A 14,695-nucleotide genomic window follows, 5' to 3' on the forward strand; every position below is an offset into this window, starting at 1 on the left:
AATATGGAAAAGATGTTTGTGAAGCGACTCCTCTGAAATGTCACAAAAGGTTTACAGATTGTAAATCTGAATTCATATGTGGAAAACAACTGAAATAACTTTACAATGGATCGTACCAAGAGGAAGAAAAAGAACTATTTTACAACTCAAGCATGGCAACACTACCTAAAGACCTAACAATTCAGGCGAACAGAACGACATAAAAAGGCTTTGTATCAGCATTAAGGCTCCCTGTTTCCCAGCTTTTATTATTAGGATGTTGTACACATTTTAACAGGACATTATAAACATTTGCTTTGGCTTAGGCTTTGGAATGAAGAAATCAACCATTTCACAAGCTGATTGCCTGCTACAAAATGACTGAAAATAGATACGTCTATTCAAATAATTTTGCTGCTAGAAAGAAAACACAATGTATTGAATGATGAACAGCATATGTCTTGGGAACAATAGAGTACATTAATGTTTTTGATCAAAATAAAACAAAAAGGACCCTTTTGTATAATCCAGAATTAATGCAAAATTGGGTAGTACAAATCAAAGAACTGCAGTGAATGTAGGAATAAATCTACCATCTGTGCACAGCGGACCCCAGCATAGACCTCCTGAATCTATGGATTACAAAGAATAGTATCTTGCATTTCTTTGATTCACATTTTTTGGCTGTTTTGGGGGAGTCTTGCATCACACTACATCAGCATCCGCACTTTGCTCACAAGGTTAAGTCTGTGAAAATCACTACATATGGTTACTTCTCAACTGCCCTTAGCTTAGCGTAAAGTCTCCATGTGATACAAATTATGCTAGTCTCACCTCAAACAACATCAAATATAAGATGGTCAGTTACTGAAAGTAATCTAACACTGGATTCTACGGTATGCCTGCTGCCTTTGCCTTCTCCATGGGTTAACTACACAGAAAGCAGTAAAAGCTCTGTAAGGCAGATTATAAACATTGCATGTGAACTAGAAAACAAGTTAATAATGGAAAACTGTTCTGCTGGTGCTAAGTACAACTTATTCCTGAGTAGTTTTTTACTTCTCTTTTCTTCTGTAACGGTTCCAATACAAAAATAAAGGCCTTGGAGAATGTGCAGTCCAAAATCATCCCAAACTTCTTTAGAGCAACAAAACTCAGATCATTCAAGGAAGATCTACAGTCAGGTACCTATCTGTCTGTCTGAACAGTTTGGGATCTATCAATTGCAAATGGAACTGTTCCACATATCAAGGGAACAGAATACTAGTCTAATGGTTCAAGCAATGAGTGTTATTTTAATGAAGGATAATACTAGTAAAGAAAACAGGAAAAAACTATAGTGAGTACTACTCAAGAATGGAAAAACAAAAAAGCACAAGCAAAAAAACACATAATAAGGAATGAGACAGAAATGGCATTGATGTTCTTGAGATTCAAGGAGAAAATGTCATCCTTTACTCTGTGACCAACTTGTTTCCAGATGACCAAGGTAAGATATATGACACTTGATATAAAGAACTACTAAGTAATGATTGCTGCAACATCAAAGGAAGCTGCAAATGTTCAAAAAACTGTGACAAAAAATGGTGTTTTACCCTTCTATTCGAATCATAAGAACCCAAGTATACAGACTCTCAGCAATGCCATTTTCATAAGTGTTTTATTGTTTTTAATTTTTTAAATTATTTTTGTGCCAAAACTAAAGTATTTGGGATGAAAAATAAAAATGACAATATAGCTCTCACTTTCTACTTCTATTATTGACGTTTAAGATAAACAACAACAACTTTAAAATATTTGAGACTTTTGGTTTTTTCCCTATTATTTTGGACATTTTGAACAGTCATGTTTTTCTCTTAGAATCAGCTAATCTAGACAAATGGTCTACTGTACTAAAGCAGTTCAATTTCTGCATGGAACTAATTGGAAAATAGAAAGAAAACCTGTCATGATGATGTGCCTTATAACATGTTTCTCTACTGGCTGGTTCTTTCAGTTAATGTCAAAAAAAAGGTAAAATGAGCATTCAGAAAAGAAGACAGAATATCAGAAGCCCTTAGGAAAAGTTATACACAATTGCTTGACCACAACTGCAAGATTCAAATAGATGAGTTTTCTTAACTTGATCCATAATAATAAGCAGAACATATGTGGATTTATAAATTTTAATATTAAATTTATATCAAATTATGATATATATTCTATGCATGACCAGTTTAAAGTTAACAATTTATTATCTTCTGCTCTTAACAGTAGTTGAATGTAATAAAACTGTAAGCCTTCCCAGTATTATTGTTGAGACTAACAATGGCACTACACCATATACAGTTCTGAGCTTAAGGCCTAATCCCATCCTTGAATTCTGGGATAGCCTCTCTCAGAGATGCTGACGTTCTATTCTGAAAGCCAATTTGACAAATCAGACATTGACCGGGCATCAAGGAGGAGTCTTTTTAATTATTTCCAGCAAAAGAAAAACAGTTAACGTGAGGAACATTAGGGAAGAAAATTATTCAGAAGACTCTCTAACCTTCAATACCATGTAGTATATATCACAAATGTATTCTAAGCACACTTCTATGTGTCAATTAGGGAGCACTAGTATTAGTACCCAAAAAAAACAGGAAGAGGATAACAACTGAAAAAATCTGGATTTAAACAATATGTTGAGTAGAAGTGATCACAATCAGCAGAATGTTTCTGATTTCAGGCACAATGTCTACATTATTCCTGTTGGTAAATATTACTTTATACTGTCTATGTTTATCATATGACTCTGCTTAGGGTAAATGTATATTACATGTCTGATTCGTATATTTATTTGTATATACCTCTCTCCCTCTCTCTGCATGCTTATAATATAAAAACATTTTCAGAGTTAAATTATTGCGGAGAACAAGAAGGGAGTTTTTTATCATCACGTTATGTATAATACCATTTTCCGGGCAAATTAAGGAAAAAAAAGAACCAGGAGAGAATCAGTCTCTCTCTCCTGCTCCGTAGCATCAAGTTAAGTTGCCAGTTGTATTTCTCAGAGAGTATGCATGTAGCTGAGGAGCACTCAGAGCCATTAAGTACTGAACCCATCAGCTGAAATCATAGCAAAGAGCAACAGGCAGAATAAGTTAAACAGAAGGGGTTAGATTAAATACATTCAACTGGTTCCCAAATACGACCAAAACCAGGAAATAAAATATGGTGGAATACAAGAGGTGAGGGAAAACAAAAGCTATTATATTAGCCATAACAGATATTATAGCTGTCTAACTTCTTTCAAGCTTGTGGAATAAATATTGTAATGAGGTGATAGCTGGGTAGCGGAGGAAGGCTGCCAGATTGTACCACCCTGGCTGCCAAATTCCAAGGCAGGTGGAGGTCTGTGGAGAGAGAGAGAGTATAATTTCCATGGAAATGTGTGGGCAAGCTCACTCTCTACTTTCCCTTCCCACCATATTTAAAGTTCTATTCATAGAATCATAGGTTGGGAAAGACCTCTAAGATCATCAAGTCCAACCATCCACCCATCACCACCATGCCTACTAAACCATATCCTGAAGTGCCACATCTACACATTTTTTAAACACCTCCAGGGATGGTGACTCAACCGTCTCCCTGGGCAGCCTGTTCCAATGTCAGACCACTCTTTCAGGAAAGAATTTTTTTCCTAATATCTAATCTAAACCTCCCCTGATGCAACTTGAGGCCATTGCCTCTAATTGTATTGCTTGTTACTTGGGAGAAGACACCAACACCTGCCTCACTACAACCTCCTTTCAGGTAGTAGTTCTACCTGATTTTTTGTTTTTTTTTTAATTTTCATACTAATGACAATAACTAACAGCAAGAAACTGGGAAACCGTGAAAAGACTCAGGTCATCATACAAAGATTTCACCATCTTCAACACAATGTACTGCAAGTACTACCAGATGTTTTAACTCTAGAAGTTACCATCTTACATTAACCTGCTTTTTTGAGCCCTATTTTGGATTACTGAAAATCTGCCATAAAGTTAGTGGCCACAAAAGAAATATGGTAACATTCTGTACAGCACATTGACTACAATTCCACAAAGTTTCAAGCACGTGGACAAACTCTGTCACACTGCAACTGTCATTGCCCATGTTGTTTTTTTAATGAGAAGGAATGAAGAACACATTGTCCATGACCGTCTGAATACAATAAAAGAATCCTCAGCCGCTGCGTTTTAAGATTGTTTCAAAAATCCCAGTATGTTTTTTATAGGCTACCAAATAAAAATAAAACTTAAAAAGATAAAATCTGCAGCATAAATTCAGCAGACCTTATCAGTATAAACGTTAAATACTTTCCTACCTGTCTGACGTTGTGTCACTTGTTACTTGATGTTTTACTCCTGAATCATTTTTAATTGAGTCTTGTCTTGTGAGCCCTTGAGATCTGGTTTTGTCCAAAACTTGTGTGGATATGTCAGCTGATGGTCCTTGGTACTGTGAATGCTCCTGCAGCTTTGCTTTTTTCTCTTGAGGTGCTTCCTCGTTCCGCAGACCTCTAATACCTGCTTGGTCAGGCTGCTGTGGTGCATTTGATCCACTGTTATAGAACCAGGCTCCCGATTTTGTGAGGATTTCTTGTTGTTTTCGGCACAAGTTACATACCCACATTACCTGTTCAGACATATTTAAATGGGAAATCTGTTAGCTTGAAAACACTGTATACAAGGTTTTCATCAAGCATACATCAGCTCATTGTTGCCATTTCCAAAGGCAGAAAGAATACAGTTTTAATTCTTTCTATTAAAATTACAATACTTTAGCCACAGCACAATCAAATATGACTATACAACTTTAGAGGAGCTTGTTTCAGAAAAAATACAAACACAAGCACATTTTTGCTTCGTCATTTATAATACAAGAGAAAACCACAGACAGTAGCAATATAAATGAAAAGGATCTGTATATTGACATTCCAACAGCAGTAAATGCAGGACTTGAAAATAAAGACTATAGGTTGAGGATGATAGGACGATAGAAAAAAAAGAATAAAAAAAATCATTAAACATTTAATCCATTCTCTTGCAAAGTCAGATTAAGGAATTTTGGCATAGATCCTCTGCTGTTGCAAAGAAGTAATTTCATAATTCTCAGAAATACTTTGCTGATTTACTTCAGTGTTGGTCTGTATCTTCTATTTACAGGAAGAAGTTGACTTCAAGATGTGAATTTATTTTCAAAGCTATTGTAAAGTAATGTCATTTTATAAATAAAGTAACACAATATATAAAGTGGTGAGTCTCTCCACTTCATAGACAAAATTAAGCTTTCACTGTATGCTTACTAAATTATTAAAATGATTACAGCTTCCCAGTTGTGAGATCCTGCACATAGTAATGAGATTTTTTAATATTCTAAGATGTACTTGCTTGCAAAGCTTTTGTATCCAGTCACTTTAGTCACATGCAGTTCAGGAAATTGCCAATGCCAATTATCTGTAAGTTAACTTCACATTCAGTTCTTACATTGTATGAGAATAAATCAGAATGTAATGAATCATATACAACAGACCAGTTATTTATACAATGGCCCATTCAAACAGGTTACTGTGTTATCTTAAAATTCGGAATGTAGATAGAATTAATTCACCGCAAGTTTAGTCCTTCACTCCTTAATCTTCATTTTTCTTTAGTCTTAACTCAGCTCTTCTGTTCTTTATACATTTTTGTCTTAGTTCACAGACAAAATTGTATCATTTTTACTACATGTTCCTTGAATGTCTACATTCAGTGTTCAATCTAGTTATAATGTCTCTGGTTCTAATCCCACACCTAGCAGCCTCTTTTTCAAGGGGTTACAGTACGGGACGTTTGAAGGCTTACAATAACGCTCTTCATTATTCTTTTACAGGCAGCTAGCTTGACAGTTAAATCACATGGAAAATGTAGTTACTACCTCTACAATACACTAGCTCAGTCCACCAGAAAAGGTTTCAGAAGCTGCAATCTGTATCTTGGTTTTATTCTCCAAGCAGTTATCTAACAGAAAACTTGCGCCACACTGTGTAGTCAAGCCTCACCAAAAATGTTTTGAGGAAAGCTTCATACAGAAGGTCACTTGGATGCAAGTTTCATGCTCAGCTGACTGCCTCATTCACAAACTGCCAGGCTGGGGCAGGAAAAGGAGTCATCACTTGCCCATTTAATGGTGGCAATATGCCCCAACCTGGTAAATAACCTTCCTAACTTTTCACACTGCTGGTACTCCACCTAGGAGAATTCATGTCTACTTATTTCAAAGCACTGAGGGTAAAAAAAAGAGACTCCCTGAGCAGCAGCTTGCTGTCTGAAGTAGATTTGATGTCCAGAGAACAAAGGTCAATACTGTGTACACTTCAGGCCTGGCCTTAATTCAAATATAAATTTAAGAACAGATCTGTTTTACATTTGTTAATTAAGTTAGGAAGTACACAAAAGCTCCAAACTGAAATTTCATCACCAAAGACAGAAGTGGTTTTGCTCCCTTTAATCAATAGCACTTAAAGCCTTTAATATTTCTGCTTAGTCTATACACAGCTGAAGGAAGTTCTAAAATTTCCATGTATCTGTCAGCGCAATGAAAGGACAATATCCAAAACAATTATTTAAGTATACAAATCTATAATGATTTGAATGACTACAAGACAAAAATCCCTCAAAGTTTTTATATGCTATTTTTCCTTCTATTAGTAGACATTAAAATGTCACAAAAACTAGGTATCGCAGCCTAAACACTTGAGCAACTATGTCCTTGGCTGACAGACACATTTTGTCCTAGGACAATGCACTCCAGGTTGGCCAGTATTAGTCTCTTGTACCCAACAGAATGAGAGGTCCTTCTGAATGAATGTGATTTAATATCTCCTCCTCTAAAAGTGGAATCAGGAAGAGTACTCCTGACCTAATCTCTTCTCCGTGATGCACAAAATTTAATGATATGTTTCAGCATAGATCTCGGCTCCTGTCAAACTAGGCAGATAATAATGTACAGCAGAAGAGAGCAATGCAATTGTTAGTGCTGTGAGACCCATATGAAATAAGCAAACATTTTATGATAAAAGTTCAATCAAATCCGGTCCCTGATTAAAAACGCTATGCCTATCTCTGTTGTCACTATCTACTGTATCATCGTCTGTTATTATATTTCCATCTCTACAGCTTGGAAGCTGCTATTCACTGTCAGTGACACTTCAAGGAAGACATCATATTATCTCCCAGGCCCTGCTGAATTCGAACTGATTCCAACTGTTTCCATTATGCAATGTTCCTCACAGACTACCAAAGTAATTGGGTCAGACCTGCAGGAAACAATATGAGCACTTAAACTAAAAGCACCTCACGAAACAAAGAAACTTTGAAAAAAAAAAAGAAACATTTACTTAAGGTAATGCATGTTGAAAGAAAGTCAGTCACACAGAATAAAAAATGTGTATATTTATTTATTTTGCAGATTTTTTCCTGCATTTGTAAGTGTTCCATAATATTTATAGCAAAAACTTCTGATAAAGCCTAATTTCCAATGTACTTTCAACATGTAGACATCCATAACGTTGACCCAAGCAGTTATAATTTTAGCTTCATATAACAACACACAATGAGCAGAATGGCAGCTGTCACTCACAAAGAAATTTATGTGCTTTCAGTAAGCACTAAGAAATTCAAACCTTTGATTAGTACAGGGCTAAACTGACTTCTCCATCTTCTCATAGCATGTAGAAGCATTCTTTCAATTTAAAAAATACTGGTAATTTATGGTGCAGACCTCTTAAGTAAATGACAGACACAAGTGTAAGATAGTGTCGAAAGAGCAGAGACGGGAAGGTGACATATTCCTGGACAGGATTCCTCCCTCTGCCCTGAGGTGCCTGTGGCAAAGCCCTCAGCAGCTCACACGCATGCAGAGCAGCGCTGTCCCCACCAAGACAGAGCATTTCACGTGACTGCGACAGCAGCACAGCAGAGAGGGGAAGAGGAGACTACACGAGTGGATTGCATGCTTAACACATGCATTTTGACACATCTGCAAAGCAGAACCACTGAAGTTTCCCTTCTAAAACAGTAATTTAAAAAAGAGCTTATCCCATACATCAGAAATCTGCACTCTGAAGTAGACCCGCTACTTGCTACACCCATTTTCGAATGTCCTAACCGTCACTCCGAAGTCCAACAGTCACGAACACATTCTGTACATGAACGTCAGTGTTGCAATTTGTCGGTGTCACTTCATCTTAACATGGCAACACGGCCAATTTGAAAAGGGAAAAACGGACAAAATCTGGTCTCCAACATCTCTAACTACTATTTAAGTATGTTTAAACTAGAATGTGAAGAGCTCGTGGCACTGTATTGAGATGTGCATTTCAGTACAAAAGCCTGAAACACCACCTAGTGCGTAAGATAAGAATTGCTGAAGTTCTTTTCAAATAAATTTTGCCTGTGAAGTGTGAAAATCACCACACAAAATACACCTAGCCTGACATTTTAACATTAACTCTTAATTTAATTTCCTTTTTAAGACAAATTTGTTCTTTTATACAACACTGAAAAGAAGTATTGCGAATTTGGATTAGATAGATTTATCTCAAAACTTCCATGTGCTTTCCATTCGCAAAGATTAATTCCATACACAGAACAAACAAGTTCTAACTCCTTTTGGATTTTTTCACTATTTTTTAGAAGATTATTCATCTTATGCTCTCACTTCTGCTAACACTTTTTAGTCACATAATATCAGCACTTTTTATTACACAAGCCCACAAAAAAAAATCTGCAAAGCCTGCAATAATTAGCCTTTTCGCATCTACACGTCAGACATAATCAATGCACAAAAAAACAAATCACTCCTTCGTATTGTCCTAAAGAAAATGTACAAATTTGTCTATTAGTTGAAATTCTTCAAAACACATTTCACACAGCATTCTAAGTACAATAAAATTGAAAAGACATTACCTCTGCAGATATTTTAAAGCACATCTGTAATATAATAAAAATTATATTGTATGACAATCATTTTATTTTCAGATAAATTATGTGAAAAGACAGTTACCATATGAAACACCATTCACTGTTCCCCTAACTATAATTATAGATGGCCTAACTCTAAATTCTAAGAACAAAATGGAAATTGTACTTTATTTAGGATGAGATTAAAAGACACAGTATATCTGATTGCATATCAGCCTGAGTTTCATAGCTTAGCTACTACAGTCTAAGCAATAATGATGCCAAATTCTCATCAGCCTTCAGAACATTACATTGAATTACAGGTGTGCAGAGGTGCAAAATCATACTGGAAGGCTTCTATAGGACAGTATGGTTTGTTATTACGGTTTTACAAAATCTCTTATTAGAGTTCCTCTGCTTGGTGGAAGAACCTAATATATTAGCTTTATATTAGTTATTGTGCTTGCTGTTAGTGTTATTCAGAAAATTTCATTCATTTTGTTTAAATATGTATGCTTTTTTTTTTTGTACTCGTATTTTATGTAGGCTACAACTCCTTAAACGTTATACAAAGTAACAAGAATACAGGATTGAAAGGAAGGTGGAGAAAAATGGAAGAGCAGGAAAAATCTTTGCTTGGATCCACCATGAAGGAAACTAATCATGTTTACTAACATACTATGGTTAGTCCCTCTCTTCCCCCCTTTCCCCCCCCAATCTGTCACAGATGCAAAACAACTTCATTACATCATGGAGCAGTGCAATGTTTAAAGCCACCGTGTACCAAGGAAGTTTTTTTTGAGGAAGGAGTACTTCATCTCACCATTAGTCACTGTGTTGACTTGAATAGACAGTGCCAAATCAGCGTTGGCACTCAGTAACATGAGTCAGCTTCCTCTGCACAGTCACAGAACTTATATAGCAAATCTTTGCATCTTTGGCTAACTTGGCCCTAGTATAAGTAGGACCCAATGGTATCTTCCTTACCTCTAGTCTCAATTTCTGCTGATCTGATCTTCCCCCATTTTGCCTATTTGAAATATAACAGTGTTTCTGAAGAACTGTACGTTTAATCAGTGGGTATCCTGGTTCTGGGACTGTAAGGGTCCCTTCGAACATTGTCTCCGCAGAAAATGAGATCGAACTGCCTTTCTGGATATTGGTTTGTTTCTGAATATGTTAAAATCCTCCACAGTCTTCCAGTAAAATAACAGCAGCACTATTAATTGTCTCTGTCAGAAGTAAAACTTTTTAGTACTCTGCATGTTAGAGTTCAAAGGTCTTTGCATTAGAAGACTCTTGAAGTTAGCTAAAAAATAAAATCCTATCTATTTGATTCTATAGACCCCCAAAAAAATGGTTCGTGTTTGTTCTAAAAAATGACAATTCACTTTTTCTCCCCATGTGAAATCTGTATTCTTTCTTACAGCTAAGAGTATTGTTTTCCACTACTGGTGAGGGAAAACTGTATTCCTTTCTATGAGGTGCTTCCTGTAAAATCTTTAATTTTGACGTTCTTTTCAATGGAAGCAGCTACCTATGACTGTGTAAGACTTACACATAGCATGTGCTATCTTAGAATCCCAGAAAGTTTTGGGTTGGAAGGGACCCCCTAGAGGTCATCTAGTCCAACCCCCCCGCAGCGAGCAGGGACACCGCTAACTAGATCAGGTTGCTCAGAGCCCTGTCCAACCTGGTCTTGAATGTTTCCAGGGATGGGGCCTCCACCATCTCTCTGGGCAACCCGTGCCAGTGTTTCACCACCCTCATTGTAAAGAATTTCTTCCTTATATCCAGCCTAAACCTACCCTGTTTTAGTTTAAAACCATTACCCGTCGTCCTGTCACTGCTGTCTCTACTAAAAAGATTGTCCCCATCTTTCCTATAGGCTCCCTTTAAGTACTGAAAGGCTGCAATCAGGTCTCCCTGCAGCCTCTCTTCTCCAGGCTGAACAAGCCCAACTCTCTCAGCGTGTCCTCTTAGGAGAGGTGCTCCAGCCCTCGGATCATTTTTGTAGCCCTCCTTTGGACCCGCTCCAACAGTTCCATGTCCTTCTTAGCCAACATTCATATTTCTGGAAAACACAGAGGCTTTTACAGCAGCTGGAGGATTTAGGGCTCATCTACAGATACATCATTCTAGAGGTTCAGGTCCAGATTACTGATGTGTCTTTGGTAGTTACTAAGATCTATTTTAAAGACACATACCTACTTTATGCTCACACATTGTAAACAGTGGAGTCTAGATATTTTTAAATAAGCAGAAACTTCTTGAATTCATTTTACTGCTTTGACCATATAGATAAATCATCATCACATAAACATGAGGGCCTGCCCATCATCCATTTCGATGTTTTTCAAAGAAACCTTTTTTTCTTTTCCTGTTGATTTCTTTCCAAGCATCTACTCTTTTTTGAAACTTAAGAGTTTTTCTCTTTCCTACTTTGAGCGGAGGGACTAGATAAATCCCAGGTGCCTCCCAAACTGAATGATTCTATGATCATTTGCAGTCACTTTTTGGTAACTATTTTTTTACATTAGAGAAATCCCAAATAACTGGTTTAAGGTCAACAGAAGAACTCTGGATTTATTTGATTGTAATTGAGAACAAAAACTTGCAGTGATTACAGTACTATGAAATATTCCTTAAAGATTGTTTAGTTTTTTATTTTATATCAATTTTACTGCTTCACTTTCAAAGCAAAATTAATGTGCAAGATTTCATATCCTCTAAAAAGAAATTAACAACATTATTGACATTGCATGGTAGCTTCTCCTACAATCAGAAGACTGTAGGTTGGGGAGTTTCGGAATGGACATTAGGAAGTATTTCTTTACTGAGAGGCTGATCAAACCCTAGAACAGGCTTCCTAGAAAGGTGGTCGATGCCCCAAGCCTGCCAGTGTTTAAGAGGCATTTGGACAATGCCCTTAACAACATGCTTTAACTTTTGATCAGCTGCGAAGTCATCAGGCAGTTGGACTAGATGATTGTGGCAGGTGTCTTCCAAGTGAAATATAATATTCTGCTCCATTTTATTCTGATACTGCACTAAAAAAACAGAGGTTAGATGTTGGTATTTCTTCATTCAACTATACCTGTGGGGTAAATTCACCCTTCGCGTCACAGCATCTCCTTCTGTGAAATTAACACATTTAGTCAATGAAGTATATTACAGGAGCAAATATAATCTGAGTTTTTGCCTGTTACAAGAGCTGATAAAGATTACCTATTTTTCAATATTTTGCTATGCCACTAGTCTGTGCTATGGTACTTGCTTTCATGCAAGTAATAAAGTTATAATCAGTTTCACTAAATGCTAAAACTGCTATAATGTTTATTGGCCCTATATCTGTAATGACGCATAGATACTCACCCCCCAAAATTGTATTGAATACCACAAGTATTCCAATACCAGTTAATAAAAGTGGGAAAACTTACAATACTGGTATTAAACTAACATCTTTATATATATTCTAAAGGATATGTGTATTTGCACACAAATTCTGTATGCTGGGAGGGCGACTACACTACACATTTGCTCTTTGAGTTTGTAGTGAATGAATATATTACATATGAAAACTTATTATGGTCACAAACAACCAAGTCAGCATAAAATAAGTACATCCCTTCTTGTGCATGCATTTGATAGATTATATAGTTACATGATTTTATCTTTTAAGCATAAGAGAAAAATCTCATAAGTGACTACAGTTTTAAAAAGGTATACTCACTCTTTTGTACTAACTCTGTACTTATCATCCTCATGGACTGTGCATCTCTCTTGCATCAATTCTTTTATTATCTTCATGGCTTATACTATTGATTTTGTTCATCCTTTGTTTCTCAACCAAGAGTACAATCAGCGAATAAGATATTTGACTGGGAAAACAGGTTATTTCTATTCAAACAAATGTGAGAAAGGCCTCCACATGCACAGTAGGACTAGAAACTGTTAGTTGGAACATTTATCTAAGTGGGTTACTGTAAGCCAGAGAACATAGTTCCTAAAGTATACTGTATAAAAAGAAGCAGTTCATGTATAAAATAACTTATGTTCTTTAAGATCTGTAAAGGCACTAATTTGCTTTTTTTCACTACATAACAGGCACAAATTGACAGTGTCCAGTCCAAAGTGTTTCTGTCAATGCCAATGGAAACAGCGCACAATTCCTACACAGTGCCATGTTGACCATACACAGCTCCTTCCTGAGCTTTCATGATTTCATGAAGATGGTGTAAACACTTCCAGTGAGGAAACAGCTGATGTGAAACCAGGTGTGATCTGAACATAGTACACACCAGCGAGTGTTACATCTCAGCAAATGCAGCTGCACTGCTTCCAAAAAGGAATTGGTAAGCCCACACAGTACTCCACAGGGCCATAAGGGCTCATTAAATAAGTGCAGTGGGTTTTAGCATGAAATAAACCTGTCATAATTGAACAGAATCTACAACACAGTTCCACAAAGTCTTTCTTTAACCTTGGACACTTGCAGAATTATGTAATTTAGTGACACTGTACAGTTGACCAAGCTACACCTTTACAAAAGTTTCAGATCTGTAACAATCTTAGGAAAGCAAAAGAACTGAACATACATTTGCTGTCACTTTTTCAGCAAGTTTAAGCTCACTAAATAAGAATACTGGATATAAAAAAACCTCGTGTATTGATTCCAGTTGCCTGCTGCTTCAGGCAACAGCATTTTTTATTTACAACTTTATAATTTAATAAAGTTCTATCTTAAAATTAACTATAAATAACAAGGCCAAAATTTGTCAAAATGCTTTTCCAAGTCCTACAGCTACAACAGAAAGAGTGCTTTTTAATTTCCAGTGTTCATTTATTTCAAGCTAGTTTATTGTTATTTATTCTTGTACCAGTGTTATCATTTGAACAGCTTCTTTCTCTCCTCAGTGTTTGGTGCCTGATGTTTTTATGGAGACCAATCACATACCCTCGCTGCTTTCATTTTTCAAGACTGAATAGATTTTGCTCTTTCAGGCTATGCCTATACGAAGACATAACCATGTGCTGGCCCTTGACTGCCTGTTCATTCTTACGCTTCCTGGCACAGTTAGGCCTTTGCTAGCCAGCATCTCCCAGACAATGCCAGCACACAGTGTAGGAGAACAGCATGGAGCAGGAATTGCTCCTAATAAGCAGCCTGGACACAGCTACCCTGCTATCCAAAGAAGAATTCAGGGTTGAGCAAGACTGAGCCCCACAGGAGTCCCTGGCCTGTAGTTCAGAGAAGAAATTCTGATTACTCCTTAAATTCCTGATTTTACACTTAGTGCTATTGAATCTCACTCATTTTTACTAATGGAGTTCACAAGGTCATCTAGTTCTTTATTATATGGTATCCCATTGCTCCCCTGTAGTGATAAGTATCCAATTTTGTGTCACCAATGTATGTGACTATGGCATTCCTGTTCTCTATGCCAAGGCTACTAGTAAAAATATCAAAGATTTTCCCCACTACTAATGCTTGAGGAACTCAGCTAGGGAGTTGCTTATAGCTTTCCCCTCTACATCATTATTCAACTAATCCTCATTGCTGCAGTTTAACCAGTAATTTCTAGGTGGTCTTTTACCATTACATCTTCTGCAAAGAAGTTACATTTAATTGTTACACTCCAATCCCTAGCCATCTGTGCACACAAGTGAGTTAAACTCCTCTGTCCAACTGCTTTTGCCTATTTGTTCCCTTAATTCCTCAAAAAATAATTCTCTCTGTAGAAACTATTGTTATAGCAACTTTG

General features: G+C 36.6%; 1 protein-coding gene across 45 annotated transcripts in view; it reads right to left on the reverse strand.

Annotated features, from left to right (window-relative positions):
* The window catches only part of RIMS2 (regulating synaptic membrane exocytosis 2), a 534,102-nt gene that overhangs the window by 370,153 nt on the left and 149,254 nt on the right, over window positions 1–14,695 (reverse strand). For 44 of the 45 annotated variants that reach the window (XM_075415724.1, XM_075415741.1, XM_075415702.1 and 41 more), the window contains one exon: window positions 4,313–4,623. In XM_075415724.1, the coding sequence (XP_075271839.1) occupies window positions 4,313–4,623 (311 nt within the window). Of the gene's footprint in view, window positions 1–4,312; window positions 4,624–8,936; window positions 8,955–14,695 lie in introns of those variants that run through there. The other variant, XM_075415732.1, reaches the window with a different exon arrangement.

Source organism: Opisthocomus hoazin, chromosome 3 (genome assembly GCF_030867145.1).
Source record: "Opisthocomus hoazin isolate bOpiHoa1 chromosome 3, bOpiHoa1.hap1, whole genome shotgun sequence".
In the NCBI taxonomy this organism is placed as follows: domain Eukaryota; kingdom Metazoa; phylum Chordata; class Aves; order Opisthocomiformes; family Opisthocomidae; genus Opisthocomus; species Opisthocomus hoazin.